Source organism: Bactrocera dorsalis, chromosome 2 (assembly GCF_023373825.1).
Source record: "Bactrocera dorsalis isolate Fly_Bdor chromosome 2, ASM2337382v1, whole genome shotgun sequence".
In the NCBI taxonomy this organism is placed as follows: Eukaryota; Metazoa; Arthropoda; class Insecta; order Diptera; family Tephritidae; genus Bactrocera; species Bactrocera dorsalis.
The window spans coordinates 87,423,121-87,438,088 of NC_064304.1; the positions used below are offsets into that span (position 1 = coordinate 87,423,121).

A 14,968-nucleotide genomic window follows, 5' to 3' on the forward strand; every position below is an offset into this window, starting at 1 on the left:
TATTTGCATAATCCCCTAATACCCATACACCTACAAGTGTATGTACATATATGATGTATGCACTTTAGTTACAAATCTGACACTTATTTGTTTAATCATAGTAACCACTTGTATACTACATTAAAAACCTTCTGTACAAATATGTGACAGATTAACTACGAGGGCTATATATATTTCTGGCCTAATAATGAAAATAGGCATATTTATCAACGAAAATGTGTTTTTTTTCGTTGGATTTGGCTCGTCTTGGAAGACCCACACGGTCGATTTCTGTTTCGTTTCGGGCGTCACGCCACCTGTGACGATCTTATAAACGTCTTTTGAAGCACCGCGATCGTATTTTTCAGCATTTCTTTACACCAATCCACACGAGCCTTTTTTTGAGCGATTGTCAAATTGTGCGGGAACAAACCTTTTTTTACGGCCAGGTGTTCATGCAATATCGAATGTATGCTGGTGGGAGAAATGCATAGGCATGCCTCTATCTGAAGGTATGTTACATGACGGTCTTGCATTATCAGTTCACGTACGGCATCGATGTTTTCTGGCACAACGGCTGTTTTTGGACGACCTTCACGGAATTCCTCTTTGAGCGAGAGTCGGCCACGATTGAATTCGTTGTAACAGTTTTTCACAGTGCTATAGGAAGGTGCTTCATAGCCATACAAAGATTTTAGTTCATCGATGCACTCTTGTCGTGATAATCCACGTCGAAAGTTGTGAAAAATAATCGCACGAAAATGTTCACGAGTTAATTCCATTTTTTGGCCGAGATGAATTTTTTAATTCCCTGTAAATAAAACAATTCACGATTAAATGACAAAACGTTCTGAGTGATGTTATACTAAAAAATGTCAAACTTTTCAATGGAAATATCAGATGGCACACTAAGTGTTGCCCCAGTCCAGAAATATATATAGCAGCCTATGTATTTGTTAAGCTTTATTAAATCGAAATAATACAGAGATGTCTCGAAGAGCATTACAAATTGTTATTGCTGTTCCGCTGGGCACTTGCATATAGCCTTATCTTACATATATGTACATAAGTATGTACGTAGATATGAAAAGAAGTGCATGGTCAAGGAGCCAACACCCATACGTTTTGGAACGAATTGACATAATGATAGCAGTTGTTATTGTAATCATCACATAAAAAAATATTTTTTCGTACTTACTTACTTACTATTATTTATTAGATTATGTTTAATTTACAATGAAAGTCGCTGCGAAGTGCAACAAATGAAACAGCATTAGTATTAACCGATAGATGCGGTATAAAGTCAACTCGAAGTTCGAAAATATTTATATTAGATACAGGGAGGCTGAGGGAAGTATGGACCCGATTTTTGGCACAAAGAATGCTGCCATCTCAAAAATATTCTGCCAGCGTGCAATTTAAAATCCGATATATGCTGTAAAGTGAAACAATCAGATGGATTTTACTATCCATATAGTAGGCGTGGCTGTCATCCGATTTATCCCATTTTCACAGCGTATAATAGAAGTGTTTGGTTAACCTTACACACTAAGCTTAATGGAAATTGATTAAGTAAACCCTAAGATATACCTGAGATATAACCTAAAGATGGGCGGTGCTACCGTTTAGTTCGCATGGTCCTTACCTATCGACCTGCCTTGCTAAGGAACATATACATCAAGTTTCCTCAATATATGTATCTCAATTTTTACTCAAGCTTTCAGACAGTTACTTGGATTCTAACTCGTCTCGTCTAGTGTCTTCAAATGTTTGGGACCGATTGGGGAATATTTAATAAAATTATGGCGACCACCAACAACCGAAATATACATAAATCCGATCCAACATTAAAAACCAAGGAGACAGCGCTAACATATATGTATACTTTATGTTAAAATATAATACGATGTTTAAGTTGTCTGTCGAGTACAAATAAATCTTTTGTTCTGGGTATAAGAAGGCGAATTTTCAAGACCATTGCAATGATTATCATTTACTTCTGTACTCTACGTAAAGATGAGATTGGGATATGTATATATACATATGTATTAAATAATGCTAACACTTTACGACATAATAACCATATATTACCCGCAAACGCGTTAATTCCACCTTACATTCTCTGTATTTGTTCATGAATTTTGGGATTTCGCACAATTTATATTTATTATCGTAAGTATCTGTGCGCAATTTTTTGCACAGAGTATTGTGAAATAGACTTATCTTAACTACAGAACTAAGTACTCAACTTCTAATTGCCGTACTCATATTAAAGACGCTTCTAAATTAGTTGGCGCATATTTGTCCCTTAATTTAAGTTATTCTTCAATATTCTCATAGCAGAGTTAGATTACGTTTAGAGCCAGCCATAATGTTAAAGCAACGAAAAGCTGATGCTTAGCCAACAGTTTTATATAAAACAATATCTTAGACATTTATACTTTTTGGATTTATAGTTTTGACTAAAACCAATCAGGCTAAGTAAGAGCCGCAGGGCAGACCACCAATCTGATTTCAGCTGAAAGGATGTACTGAACTGGTCGTGAGAAGATCGAAGAACTCGTCTTCATTTTGGTTTCCACTTGAAGCAAGCTTCGTGCCATTTGCTGTTAACTCTGTCCGACACACATACATACATATGTACATATGCGAGTGTAAGTGTAGTAATGTTGAGCGTTGTAAACCGTGTAAAAGTTGTTTGCTCATTTGTGGTGAAATTCTGAAGTTCGATAATGAATTTTATCCCTATGTATGTATGTATGTATATTGTGCATGCATACTGACATATAGTACATATATCCATATACAAAGTTACTATTAATAATATTTGTAATTATAAATGTGAATGGTAAATTTGTTTGTTACGCTTTCACGCCGAAACCGCTTGACCGTATCATCATGAAACTTAGTACACATACAAAATGGGCTTCAAAAGGACGTAAAATACTTACATAAAACTTAAAAAAAGTATATTTTTTATGCACTGAGAAAAAATTTCTTTTTGCAGATGTTATAGTTTGTAAACAAAAGTGAAATTTTGAAAAATGAAAAAATATATTTGATGCGTTCGGAAAATTGTTGAATTTTGTTTGTTGTTAAAGAAATGATAGAAGCTGCTACCCAAACAAATCGACAAAATATTAGTGCCGAAATTCCAATTAAAAAAAAGATAAAAATCGGTTCAGTTTCCAGTTAAGCTCAGATTTGATGTTACTGCAAGCAAAGCTGAAGGGAAAACATTGCAGGAGGCAGGGGTGCATTCAGAAAAGCTATCCTTCTTTAAGGTCAACTATGCAGTCCGTTCGCGAGTGTCAAATGTCCGCAAAGCCGCGGGTAAAGCTAGTATTTCTGAAAATCGGACAAAACTGGAGTTTTCTGGTTACCACCCCCGGTACGAAGATGATTGGCGCGGTAAAGTATTCGTGTACATACTATATTTAGTTATTTGCTGTTGTTTATGATCTTTATTTTAATTATTTTAAGAGATTCATGCGATCGAAGCCACGGGTAAAGCTAGTACTCGTATAATAATAGAATTAGTATATAATTGATGTTTAAAATTGACTCGATTTGAATAGTCGTTATATAATTTGTATAAATGAATATGTTAGAATCCACACATTAGAACATAAAAAATATAAATATTACAAACCTAAATATTAAACATGATTGTATGCATTTTATTCAGTTATTCTACTAAATACTTACTGTCATAATACCGTGGGTATAAATTACGAATCGATATTGCATTTATATAGGAATATTTCTTTTATTCACATATTGATAAAATTGCGTAAATTTCCATATACATACATACATATATAAAATCTAAACACTTTTACTATTTTATTTTATTTAGTCACATCAAGTAGTCCTTTGCGATCGAAGTAAGGCAGAAATGCTATAGCGTTATCTTGTATTCTCTTATTTGTGTATAAAAGCCTACGAAATGCATCCGAACGCTCCCCAGTTCCCATCACAATGTTGAAATCGGCTTCATCAGTTTTGTCATTAATAAGGAGAGCCTGACATACCAGCGACGTAGCAACCGCTACAGAAATAAAGGAAAATGTATTTCCAATGCAAAATTCAAATATCAAAAATATGTATGTGTATGTATTTACGTACCGTAAAATCGGTGAGACTCCACTTGCACAGTAAATTCATGTAAACTAGGAATGTGTCCTTTATAATGGAGTAGACGCAAAGTTTCAGACAAAAAGCCATGATAATACTTGACAAGTTCAGCTTCTCGGTGCAGTTTAAATTCTAAAGGCAATGAAGTTTGAAAGAAATAGTGAAGGTCGAGCGCCGGCGACGTCCATGCACTGAACTGAAAATCGATCAGCAGGATATCTTTAATTATCCTTCCAGTTGCTGATCGTTCATCAATACCGTCACAATATTCATATCTTAACATTACATTATTGGTCCAAATGTCACCATGATTAAGTGTTAAAAAGTCATCCTGACAGGGATCAAATGAACGCGTTCCATATTCCATCACATGTGACTTTAACTTAAGCAATTTGTTCTTGTAATAAGATCCCAAACTCGCGCACTCTCCAGCAAAATCCGCACAAGCTTCTATAACGCCCTCGAAAAACGGTGCAAACCCACTTGTTTGACGATTAAATATCCCCCTTTGCAATTTAGTTAGAAAGCCAGGCTCACGCTCATTTAATACGGCTGCGGTGGCATGCATTTTGCCTAGTTTTTTAAGTGTCAACATGGTCTGCGCTTCATCCATCCCAACTAAACGATCGGGAGTAACAAATTTTAACACTGCAAGGTCTTCAAAAATTATAGCTGAATGCTTGTAGTCCACATGAATGGTGTCGGCAAATAGTTTATCTGTGTCACCGATTTCCTTTAGCAACTCAGTCAGTTTTGGTAAAACTTTTTCGTACATTAACATTTCCGTATTATAGACATCATATTGACTCATGATACCTGCTGTGAAGGGATCACTTTCATGTGAGGTCTTCACGATATATAAACCATGTTCGGTTTCCTTAGTGCTTAACGTGAAATCGACGCTGATTCGTGTCATCACACTGGCATAGTTGTCACCCCTTTTTGTGGCTGGTTTTATGTCCAATTTTGTGATCGAAAGTCCTTCATCCTTTTTATACTTTCGTAAAATAGGCTCGAGGTACTCCGTGGTTAACCAAAGTGGGGCTGCCTGATATTTTATGTCTTTCATTATTTAAAGAAATTAAAATTAATTTATATTCTATTGTTTGTCTTCACTCAGCAAGTTTTTCTTCAAGTCTGGAAGCTTTCTTCAATCGGACACTGGCTTTTATAACTAGCTGGCCGCACTTTACATACATATATTATCAATTATATCTGCCATCTGAGAGTGAAGAATAGAAATGTTAAATCCACATTTTTTGTTTTTTTTTTGCGTGTACTAGTCTGTGTGTGCAAATTCTGCAAAGTCATAGCAACAATTGCGAATGCCAACTTTGAAATAGCTAAGTCTCCACATACCTCTGTTCCGTTGTAATATTCGAAAAGATAAGTTTGTAATTTTTAGAGATAGCATTTTTATTACTATTATCATATACATATACATACTATGTATGCTACTATCCACACTAAATATAGGAATAAGTATAAAGTGGAGACTGATTATATTAGACTTATAATACTCTTGCAACATGTTGCTTAATGGGTGGTTCGAATGTTTTTGTACTTTCACTTGATCTATCCGTACTTTTGTATAATATCAGATAACTTAAAGTATTGATGAGAAGTGTAAAATCTGGCAGACATAATACACTACCCATAGAATAGATTAATGTTCGAAAAAGACCTGCATATCATCGACGACAATCTTATGCCATACTTACTTCTATAACACCTTGGGTATAAAGAACGAAACGATATTGTATTTATTTAGGAATAGTTCTGTTATTCACATAACGATAAAATTGCGTATATTTATATATACATTATGGTACATATATACATTCTGAAGACCTTTACTATTATATTTTATTTAGCCACATCAAGTAGTCCTTTGCGATCGAAGTAAGGCAGTAATGCTATAGCGTTATCTTGTATTCTCTTATTTGTGTATAAAAGCCTATGAAATGCATGCGAACGTTCCCCAGTTCCCATCATAATGTTGAAATCGGCTTCATCAGTTTTGTCATTAATAAGGAGAGCCTGACATGTCAGTGACGAAGCAACCGCTACAGAGAGAACAGAAAATGTATTGTCAAAGCAAAATTCAAATATCAGAAATATGTCTGTGTATATATTTACGTACCGTAAAATCGGTGAGACTCCATTTGTACAGTAAATTCATGTAAACTAGGAATGTGTCCTTTATAATGGAGTAGACGCAAAGTTTCAGACAAAAAACCATGATAATACTTGACAAGTTCATCCTCTCGGTGCAGCTTAAATTCTAAAGGCAATGAAGTTTGAAAGAAATAGTGAAGGTCGAGCGCCGGCGACGTCCATGCACTGAACTGAAAATCGATCAGCAGGATATCTTTAATTATCCTTCCAGTTGCTGATCGTTCATCAATACCGTCACAATATTCATATCTTAACATTACATTATTGGTCCACATATCACCATGGTTAAGTGTTAAAAAATCATCCTGACAGGGATCAAAGGAACGCGTTCCATATTCCATCACATGTGACTTTAACTTGAGCAATTTGTTCTTGTAATAAGATCCCAAACTCGCGCACTCTCCAGCAAAATCCGCACAAGCTTCTATAACGCCCTCGAAAAACGGTGCAAACCCACTTGTTTGACGATTAAATATCCCCCTTTGCAATTTAGTTAGAAAGCCAGGCTCACGCTCATTTAGTACGGCCGCGGTTGCATGCATTTTGGCCAGTTTTTTAAGTGTCAACAAGGTCTGCGCTTCATCCATCCCAGCTAAACGATCGGGAGTAACAAATTTTAACACTGCAAGGTCTTCAAAAATTATAGCTGAATGCTTGTAGTCCACATAAATGGTGTCGGCAAATAGTTTATCTGTGTCACCGATTTCCTTTAGCAACTCGCTCAGTTTTGGTAAGACTTTTTTGTACATTAACATTTCCGTATTATAGATATCATATTGACTCATGATACCTGCTGTGAAGGGATCACTTTCATGTGAGGTCTTCACGATATATAAACCATGTTCGGTTTCCCTAGTGCTTAACGTGAAATCGACGCTGATTCGTGTCATCACACTGGCATAGTTGTCACCCTTTTTTGTGGCTGGTTGTATGTCCAATTTTGTGATCGAAAGTCCTTCATCCTTTTTATACTTTCGTAAAATAGGCTCGAGGTACTCCGTGGTTAACCAAAGTGGGGCTGCCTGATATTTTATGTCTTTCATTATTTAAAAAAATTAAAATTAATTTATATTCTATTGTTTGTCTTCACTCAGCAAGTTTTTCTTCAAGTCTGGAAGCTTTCTTCAATCGGACACTGGCTTTTATAACTAGCTGGCCGCACTTTACATACATATATTATCAATTACGAGTATATCTGCCGTCTGAGAGTGAACTAATAGAAATGTAAAACCCATATATTTTAGCGTGTGTGTGTTTTTATGTGTGTGCCAATTCAGCAAAGTAATAACAAAAATTGCGAATGCCAACTTTGAAATAACTACATAAGTACCCACTTACCTCTGTTCCGTTGTAATATTCAAAAAGATAAGTTTGTAATATTTATAGATAGTATTTTTATTATTACTATATTAGTATATTTATATATATGTATATGTGTAAGTATGCACCTACTTAAGCAATAGGGAAGAGAATAGAGATCTCACCCATACAAATAGCAACTTATTACTCAATAGATACATAGTTCGAATATTTTTGTACTTTCACTTGATCTGTTCGTACTTCTGTACAATATCAGATAACTTAAAGTAAGTAAAGTAGAATAGATTTATGTTCGGCAAAGGCCCATATAAAATCGTCGACCCCTGCCGTCCACTGTACTAATTTAATTATATCCCAACCCATATGCTCATCGGTCATAACATTAAATTACTGAAATAAATAATAACTTGTGTCGCCATTCTATTTAACGAACAATCAGTCATGTTCAGATTATTTTGTAGTGAAATAGGAGCATCGGCTCTATTCCTTCGCTTCGTGTGCAATAATTTAATGTAGATGCCTTTTATTCCCACAAAATCTTAAATATTTATGAGTGCATACCATGTATAATATACATACATATGTATATGTATATACATACACAAGTACCTACATACATATGTATGAATGCCCTAGAGAAGCGGAAAGGGTATACTATATGCTAGCACTTTAGCAGCTAAAAAATAACGTGACAAAAATCCACACTCTAGTATTGGCAGAACTCCGATTGAATATTTACACAATAGCTGAGTGAGTATGCATATTAAAAACCGTGTTTGATCAACCCGGCAAAAAATTCGAATCAAACTACAAGCTTGTCCAAAGGGTTGATGGGCACTCTTTTCGTTATATTTGACCCCGCAAGACTTATTTTTGTTTGCAAACTTGAAAGAGCCATCTCCATCAGACTACGTTCAGAAATAAATCCTTTATTTTTCCAAAATATTCAAATATATTGTAGACTATGTACTTAAGGACCACCCTTGTAGGAGGTGTTGCAAAAACACCGTTACTTGAATGAATTTATAATTTTGCTAAAGATCACACTATTTTTTTTAGTAATAAACACTTGGCTACAAACACATTTCACAAAGATTAAATGAAATTATTGTTGTTTAAATCTGTTTTACAAGTCGTGTAAACGCTTCAATGGCATTCCATTTGCAGCTGTTGAGTAAAACATTTGGTGCGATCTGCTGAATTACAACTTTTTTCCTAATAAGGATTTTTTTCGAGTCGGCTGTAACTACAGTATGTGCTAATATATTCTAACTGGAAAGACTACGGTTACTTAAGTTTAAAAAAAAAAATTCTCCGTAAGAGCTGTAGTAAATATATTTTTTATTTCGTTTATAGTATAATCAATTTTATTTAATGTACTATGTTGAAATTGTTAGTCTGCCTGATTCACTTCCAAAAGCCCCCGTCTATGGAATACTGGTAGTAAGTTTGTAAGATTTTTCTGAACCTTCTTATTGCGGTACAAGCTGTATTTGAATTTAATTGCACGCTCATCCTCGCCTACCAAAGAATTAAAATCTGCATCAGCTGTGTCTTCATTTATCATCACCGGTTGTATGACACACGCCGAATGAAAAGCTACAAGAATGAAAGAGTCATAAGTGTGTGTGAATATTAACTATTTATGTTAAAACAATTACCGAAAAAACGTTTCTGTTCAACTTGTTGACGGAAATGGTTTAACGAAGGTACTGGGAGTGAACTATAGCTCAGTCTTTTCAGCACATCGCTGAAAATACCATGGTAATATTGGAATAGTATATCCTGTTTGTGAAGGCGCAAGGGCTCTTGCAGCGAGGTGTTGAAGAGATGGTGCAGATCTAGTGCTGGCGAGCCCCAAAATGAGTACTGAAAGTCGATAATGCGCACATCTACTGGTTCACTTGTCTTCGGGTCGTATTTGAACATAACATTGTTGATCCAGACATCGCCATGGGCCAACACATTCACTTGCCCCGGTGTGGGTGTGAAGCAACGTTTTCCGATTTCCATGTAATGCGGTGCCAGTCTTTTTAATTTATCCCCATAGAACGCAAGGTCGGGCATATTTTTCAATATAAACTCGGCACATAACAACAGGGAACCAACGAAATAGGTACTATAATTATCGGTGTAGCGGTTAAAGAAGCCGCGATCGTATTTTTCCAAGTGACCATTCTCACGCTCATTAAGCACTGCCGATGTGGCATGCAATTTAGCCAACTTCTGCAGTATTAGTTTTGTATGTGTCATATCTAGGCCTTGCAAGCGATTCGCCATGATAAAGCCCTTCTCCTTAAGATCCTCGAAAATCAGCAATTGGCGCTTGTGATCTACATGGACGGCTGTAGAAAACAACTCATCTGAATCATCGATCTCGCGAAGCAACGCAGTTAACTTAGGCAGCACTTCCTCATAAATGGACATTTCACGATTGAATATATCATAAGGAGCCATTATAGCGCTTGCAATAGGATCGCTTTCGTAAGAGGTCTTCACAATTAAACTCTTCTCGAGTCGCTGTTGGCTTCTGCTAAGTTGATATTTTGCTATGACGCGAGTCAAAACTCCACCAAAATTCTCACCCTTCCCCATAGCCGGCTGGGCGTGTATGGAGTGTAGGTGAAGACTGGGATCCTTGTGGTGAACACGTAACGCCTCCTGTACATAATTCTCTGTCAGCCACTCAGGCGAATTCAGCCTCTGAAATGCCATTTGAAATTTGTAAAGCTTTCGCATGCACACACCTTTATATACTAAATTCCAGCGTGTAAAATTTTTCCGCACAATGATAACATAATGTTGCGCTAGTATTTTAACACTTCGGGCTACAGTTGTTTAAATAAGTGTTTTAATTTGTACAAAAAATGGCTGTTAAGAGATTTAAACAATTTACTGCACGAGAATTGTTACAGTTAATTATATTTGCATTCCTTCATGTACAAGCTCGATTAACTTCGCTGGCGTAGCACGTAGTTGTAGGAGCTTGTCGTCCGCCTTTGAATGACGATGAAAGTCTTATAACACAAATAAAAGTATTACTTTTATACACAACAGTAAATTAAATAAACATATAATATTTTTAAACAAATACCTGTATCATCAAAATTGAGAGCTAAAGAATACCATTGATCTGCTAGGCTAAAATTATGTATGATCATTATGATGGCATTTAGAGGGTTAAGCCGCCATAGCCAAACATTGCAAAACAAATATATAACTTTTCTTTATAAGTTTGCGCATTGGATAACAGTACAATAATTTTTAAACCCAGACCGTCAGTCCGCCTTTGGATTAATTTGCACTAATATTTGCGCTATAAATAGAGTTTGCATTCAGCAATCTGCAGTCTTTCATACAATGAAACGTTCAATTAGTACACATCATGTTATGAGACCTTGCCAGTACTTTCTTATTGAAAAATACATAAAGTAAGAAATCTAGTAAAGGTGAAAGGGGGCCACAATCCTCTCTGTAAGGAGTGTCTCTAGTACGGCTCGGTACTTTTGAAACAGAAAAAATATAACTTTTATTTTTTTTTTAATCATTGTGTTCGTTATTTTATTTAATTCTATTCGTACCGCACGTCAGAACATTTGCTTAAAATTTCCGGCAAGGTTCTTTCATTAAATTCGCGAATTCATGAGATATGCGAGTGTGTATATATGCATAAGAACTTATTGCTTTAAATGCTAATTTACGCTTTAGAAATATTTATGTGAAATATAATTGTGTTTTACACACTTGTGACTGCTCTCGGCTTTACTTTAATGCACACGCGTCTGTGTATATCCATTTTCCTAACAAATGAATTATACTTTCCTCCACAATGTTGTAAATCAGGGCGGTCATAAAAATTGGCTAAGTCGTGTCGTCTCAGCGCGGGCAGGCAAATATGAAATATAAAAGGTTACAACTCCAGTATTTCCATCGTTATTTGAATGTACGGCCTTGAGTGGGTTAAACGATTTCTCCAGTATCTACTGTTTATTTGTTGTGTTTAAATTAGTGTGCAAAATGTCGACGTCTGACGTTAGTATAATGAATTCTTCAGAGAATTTACTAAATATATCCAAGGAGTCCTTCAGCGCTCCCTTAGTTAAAAGTAGCGAAGATCTCCAGCAGTCAGATACGCCTACTTGGCTAACAAAAGACTATTTGGAACAGTGTCTACGTAAGCATTACAAGGATAATAAGCTAAAAATCCTCAGATGGGACGTTCGTCCAGCGCTGGGAAAAGGTGAAAATTATGGTGGGGTTTTAACTCGCATTCGTGCGGAATGTCAAACACACTTGGGCGCTGTAGTCTCTGGTCACTATGTCGTGAAAACATCTTTCGAAGCTGATGAGTTTGCACGAAAAACTATGGAACCATATGATATTTTCAATCGTGAAATGTCTATCTACGAAAATGTGTTGCCACGGCTGAATGCCTTGTTGGGAGAAATAGGTGACCACGACAAAATCTTTGCTGAGACTATAGCTGTTGATCGTGAACGTTCTGCCCTCATATTCGAAGACTTGAATGTACGGGAATTTGTAATGCCAAACCGCTTCGCTGGGCTGAATATGAATTTGTCAAAGATGGTGCTGCGCAAAATAGCAAAAATGCACGCTTCTTCCACAGTATTGAACGAGCGAGAAAATGGCTGTCTTGAAACCTTTGATCGTGGTTTCTTCAATAGGCATACAGACAATTATATGCCTGGCTTTGAAGGTCTTTTGCTGGCTTGCAGTCGACGTGTTGCCCAGTGGGACAGCTATCAGTATTACGCGAACAAGTTAATGGCTTTGAAAGCTAAGTATGCCGAATTGGGAAAACAAGTATTTGATCCTATTCCAGGTCATGTGAATGTATTGGCGCATGGTGATCTCTGGACAAACAATATAATGGTTAAATACGACAAGAATACTGGCGAACCTTTAGATGTAACGATTATCGATTTTCAATATGCTGCTTGGGGATCACCGGCATTAGATTTGCACTATTTTCTCAATACTTCATTGGAGGAGGATATGCATTTGAATCATCAAGATGAGCTCATTCAATGTTATTATGAAACTTTTTCGGACACATTAAACAAATTGCAGTATCGAGTTAAAATTCCAAGCTTACACCAGTTTCATTTGCAACTTGAAGAAAAAGCATTTTACGGTGAGCTGTAATTTTCATACAATTAACTTTGTCGTTCAAATATTTAACTTAAATGTTTTCTTTACAGCATTTCACTCAACCTGCGTTATTTTAGCGGTTCAGCGAAACGAAGATACCGAAGACGCAGATTTTAAAGCGATTATGCAAAACGACCAGCGAGCTACTCGCTTCAAAGACACATGCTTTAGCAATATTTATGTTCAACATATAATAAAAACTCTTCTACCCATATATGAACGACGTGGTTTACTAGATCTAGAGCAATAGTCTAATTTGTTTTCTTGTGATACCTAATCCTTTTATTATAAAGTAAGAAAATAAAGATACATTCTACGAATAATGAAATAATTTAAGATCAATAAATATGTAAAAAAAGTTCCACACACATCCGTAGAACCGTGAAGGGAGACAAAGTTTCATGAATAAGTTTTTACAAACTCTTTCCAACGCGGTTCAACACCTATTTATTCGTTTCTTCTACTGTTGGACTTCATCAAACAACAAACAAACAAAACAACCGATTTATAGCTTCTGCTGTTATCCATAAAGCCAATGTTGGTAATATTAAGTGTTCAGATAGTTGTCTTGTATTTTCAGGGGCGATGGAAGGTTTGTACTATTCAGCAGGCTGCAGATTTGAGGACTCAGATATGTAATAATGTGTTCATTTTCAAACTTTGTCACAAGTTGGCGCATAAACAGAGAACTTACTGTTCGATGTTCAAATAAGAGGCCGCGTTTTAAGTTATCAGCAGATATGAAACATTCTTTTATTCGTCATTGTCTGATTTGTAACAAAATAACGAAAATCAATGCATGTGTTGTATTATAATTCGTCCTGCGATATCAAAATTTTTCAGATTTAGACTACAGTACATCCAAGATAATAGTTTTTCTAAATTATGTATTAATAGTCGGTAGAAAGTTTAATTATATAAAGACGAGAAGGAACAATGAACCGATTTAATTAAGTTTTGGTACCAAGGCACATTATTACTTGGAAAGGATGACCTCTCAGTTGGATTAATTTGTAAAGTCAGCCACACACACATGAGAAGTGCAATTCCATGCAGGCACCATTTGTGAAAAATTTTCATTCCATTTCATTATTTTATTTATATAATTTCGGAATTCCAACAGATTATTTAACTTTACAACAAATAAATCAAACATGAAAATCAGAATGAAAATTTTAGAATTTTTGCGTAATTATAGTCAGATTTCGGCCAGTATTAATTTTGTGATAAACGTGATAATGTTATCTATTAAAATAACTAGAAATTGGTTAAAGAGGTGCTGTGATGTGGGTTTTGGCTTGAAATTGGGTGGTGCCAATTTTCACACCTAGTCCATGCAGCTCTGCTTTACCATCTTTATTATACATAAAATTTGATCCATTCGACCTTTTCTTTAAAGTTTAAGCAATTGTAATAGTTGTGAACAAAAATTGTGTATTGTTATTAACCGATTACTCTCTGTAGCAACATGTTGCAAGAGTATAAGTTTAAACGCCGCATCACCGCATCACCTTATACAATCTATACCCGGAGCACCATTATTTATTTCTATTTATTCTACTCCATGTTTACACGTCTATAACTGTTGGACGCAATATCCAAACTAATGCATGCATAGCGTCGTTTTGTAGGTTATGTCAAGACCTTTCAAACAATGTATAGTATTGTCAGATGTAACGCTTTATACTCGTGCATAGCCGCGAATTTCAAAATACAAATAGGGGGAAGGGAGATATTTGACAACCTAATACTCGTATAAGCAAAACTAATTTTTCGTTAGTTTATACTTTGTTACCTAATTAACTATAATGGCATGGCATGAAAAAAATATATGTATATATATTTTGTATAAAATATCTCTCAAATAACTGTTGCCGTTAAAATCGTGAATAATTATTCCAGTTTACTTTGTAACTTTATTGGTCAATGTGTTAGCTATCTTAGTACATACATTTTTATACACTTGTAACCTGTTGCTATAGAATATAATAGTTTTGTTCACCTAATGTTTGTACGAATAACGTAAAACTTAGTGAGATTTAGGCTTTTATATACATAAATGATCAGGATGACGAGAAAAATTGAAATCCGGGTGACTGTCTGTCTGTCCGTCCGTCCGTGCAAGCTGTAAATTGAGATATCTTGATGAAACTTGGTGTACAAGTTCATTAGTACAACAAAA

General features: G+C 35.5%; 3 protein-coding genes across 3 annotated transcripts; 1 reads left to right on the forward strand and 2 right to left on the reverse strand.

Annotated features, from left to right (window-relative positions):
• Positions 1-3,723: 3,723 nt before the first annotated feature.
• Positions 3,724-5,272, reverse strand: LOC125776562 (uncharacterized). Its single transcript, XM_049449386.1, has 2 exons — positions 4,108-5,272; positions 3,724-4,030 (listed from the first exon to the last, which is right to left on the reverse strand). The coding sequence occupies exons 1-2, from the start codon at positions 5,183-5,185 to the stop codon at positions 3,831-3,833; spliced, it is 1,278 nt and encodes a 425-aa protein (XP_049305343.1). The 5' UTR covers positions 5,186-5,272; the 3' UTR covers positions 3,724-3,830.
• A 601-nt stretch (positions 5,273-5,873) lies between these two features.
• On the reverse strand, positions 5,874-10,380 carry LOC105229528 (uncharacterized). The gene is made up of 4 exons (XM_011209869.4): positions 9,276-10,380; positions 9,010-9,213; positions 6,260-7,339; positions 5,874-6,182 (listed from the first exon to the last, which is right to left on the reverse strand). The coding sequence occupies exons 1-4, from the start codon at positions 10,351-10,353 to the stop codon at positions 5,983-5,985; spliced, it is 2,562 nt and encodes an 853-aa protein (XP_011208171.2). The 5' UTR covers positions 10,354-10,380; the 3' UTR covers positions 5,874-5,982.
• A 1,122-nt stretch (positions 10,381-11,502) lies between these two features.
• Positions 11,503-13,156, forward strand: LOC105229527 (uncharacterized). The gene is made up of 2 exons (XM_011209867.4): positions 11,503-12,769; positions 12,837-13,156. Exons 1-2 carry the CDS (start codon positions 11,632-11,634, stop codon positions 13,034-13,036), a joined length of 1,338 nt encoding a protein of 445 aa, XP_011208169.2. The 5' UTR covers positions 11,503-11,631; the 3' UTR covers positions 13,037-13,156.
• Positions 13,157-14,968: the final 1,812 nt, after the last annotated feature.

Coding starts and splice junctions, on each gene's coding strand:
- LOC105229528 (XM_011209869.4), bottom strand. CDS start 10,353: ATGCGAAAGCTTTACAAATTTCAAATGGCATTTCAGAGGCTGAATTCG. Junction 9,214..9,275: donor TGAACAGAAACGTTTTTTCG/GTAATTGTTTTA, acceptor TCATTCTTGTAG/CTTTTCATTCGGCGTGTGTC. Junction 7,340..9,009: donor GGAAGTGAATCAGGCAGACT/AACAATTTCAAC, acceptor AATTTTTTTAAA/TAATGAAAGACATAAAATAT.
- LOC105229527 (XM_011209867.4), top strand. CDS start 11,632: ATGTCGACGTCTGACGTTAGTATAATGAATTCTTCAGAGAATTTACTA. Junction 12,770..12,836: donor TGAAGAAAAAGCATTTTACG/GTGAGCTGTAAT, acceptor TTTTCTTTACAG/CATTTCACTCAACCTGCGTT.
- LOC125776562 (XM_049449386.1), bottom strand. CDS start 5,185: ATGAAAGACATAAAATATCAGGCAGCCCCACTTTGGTTAACCACGGAG. Junction 4,031..4,107: donor GGAGTCTCACCGATTTTACG/GTACGTAAATAC, acceptor TTATTTCTGTAG/CGGTTGCTACGTCGCTGGTA.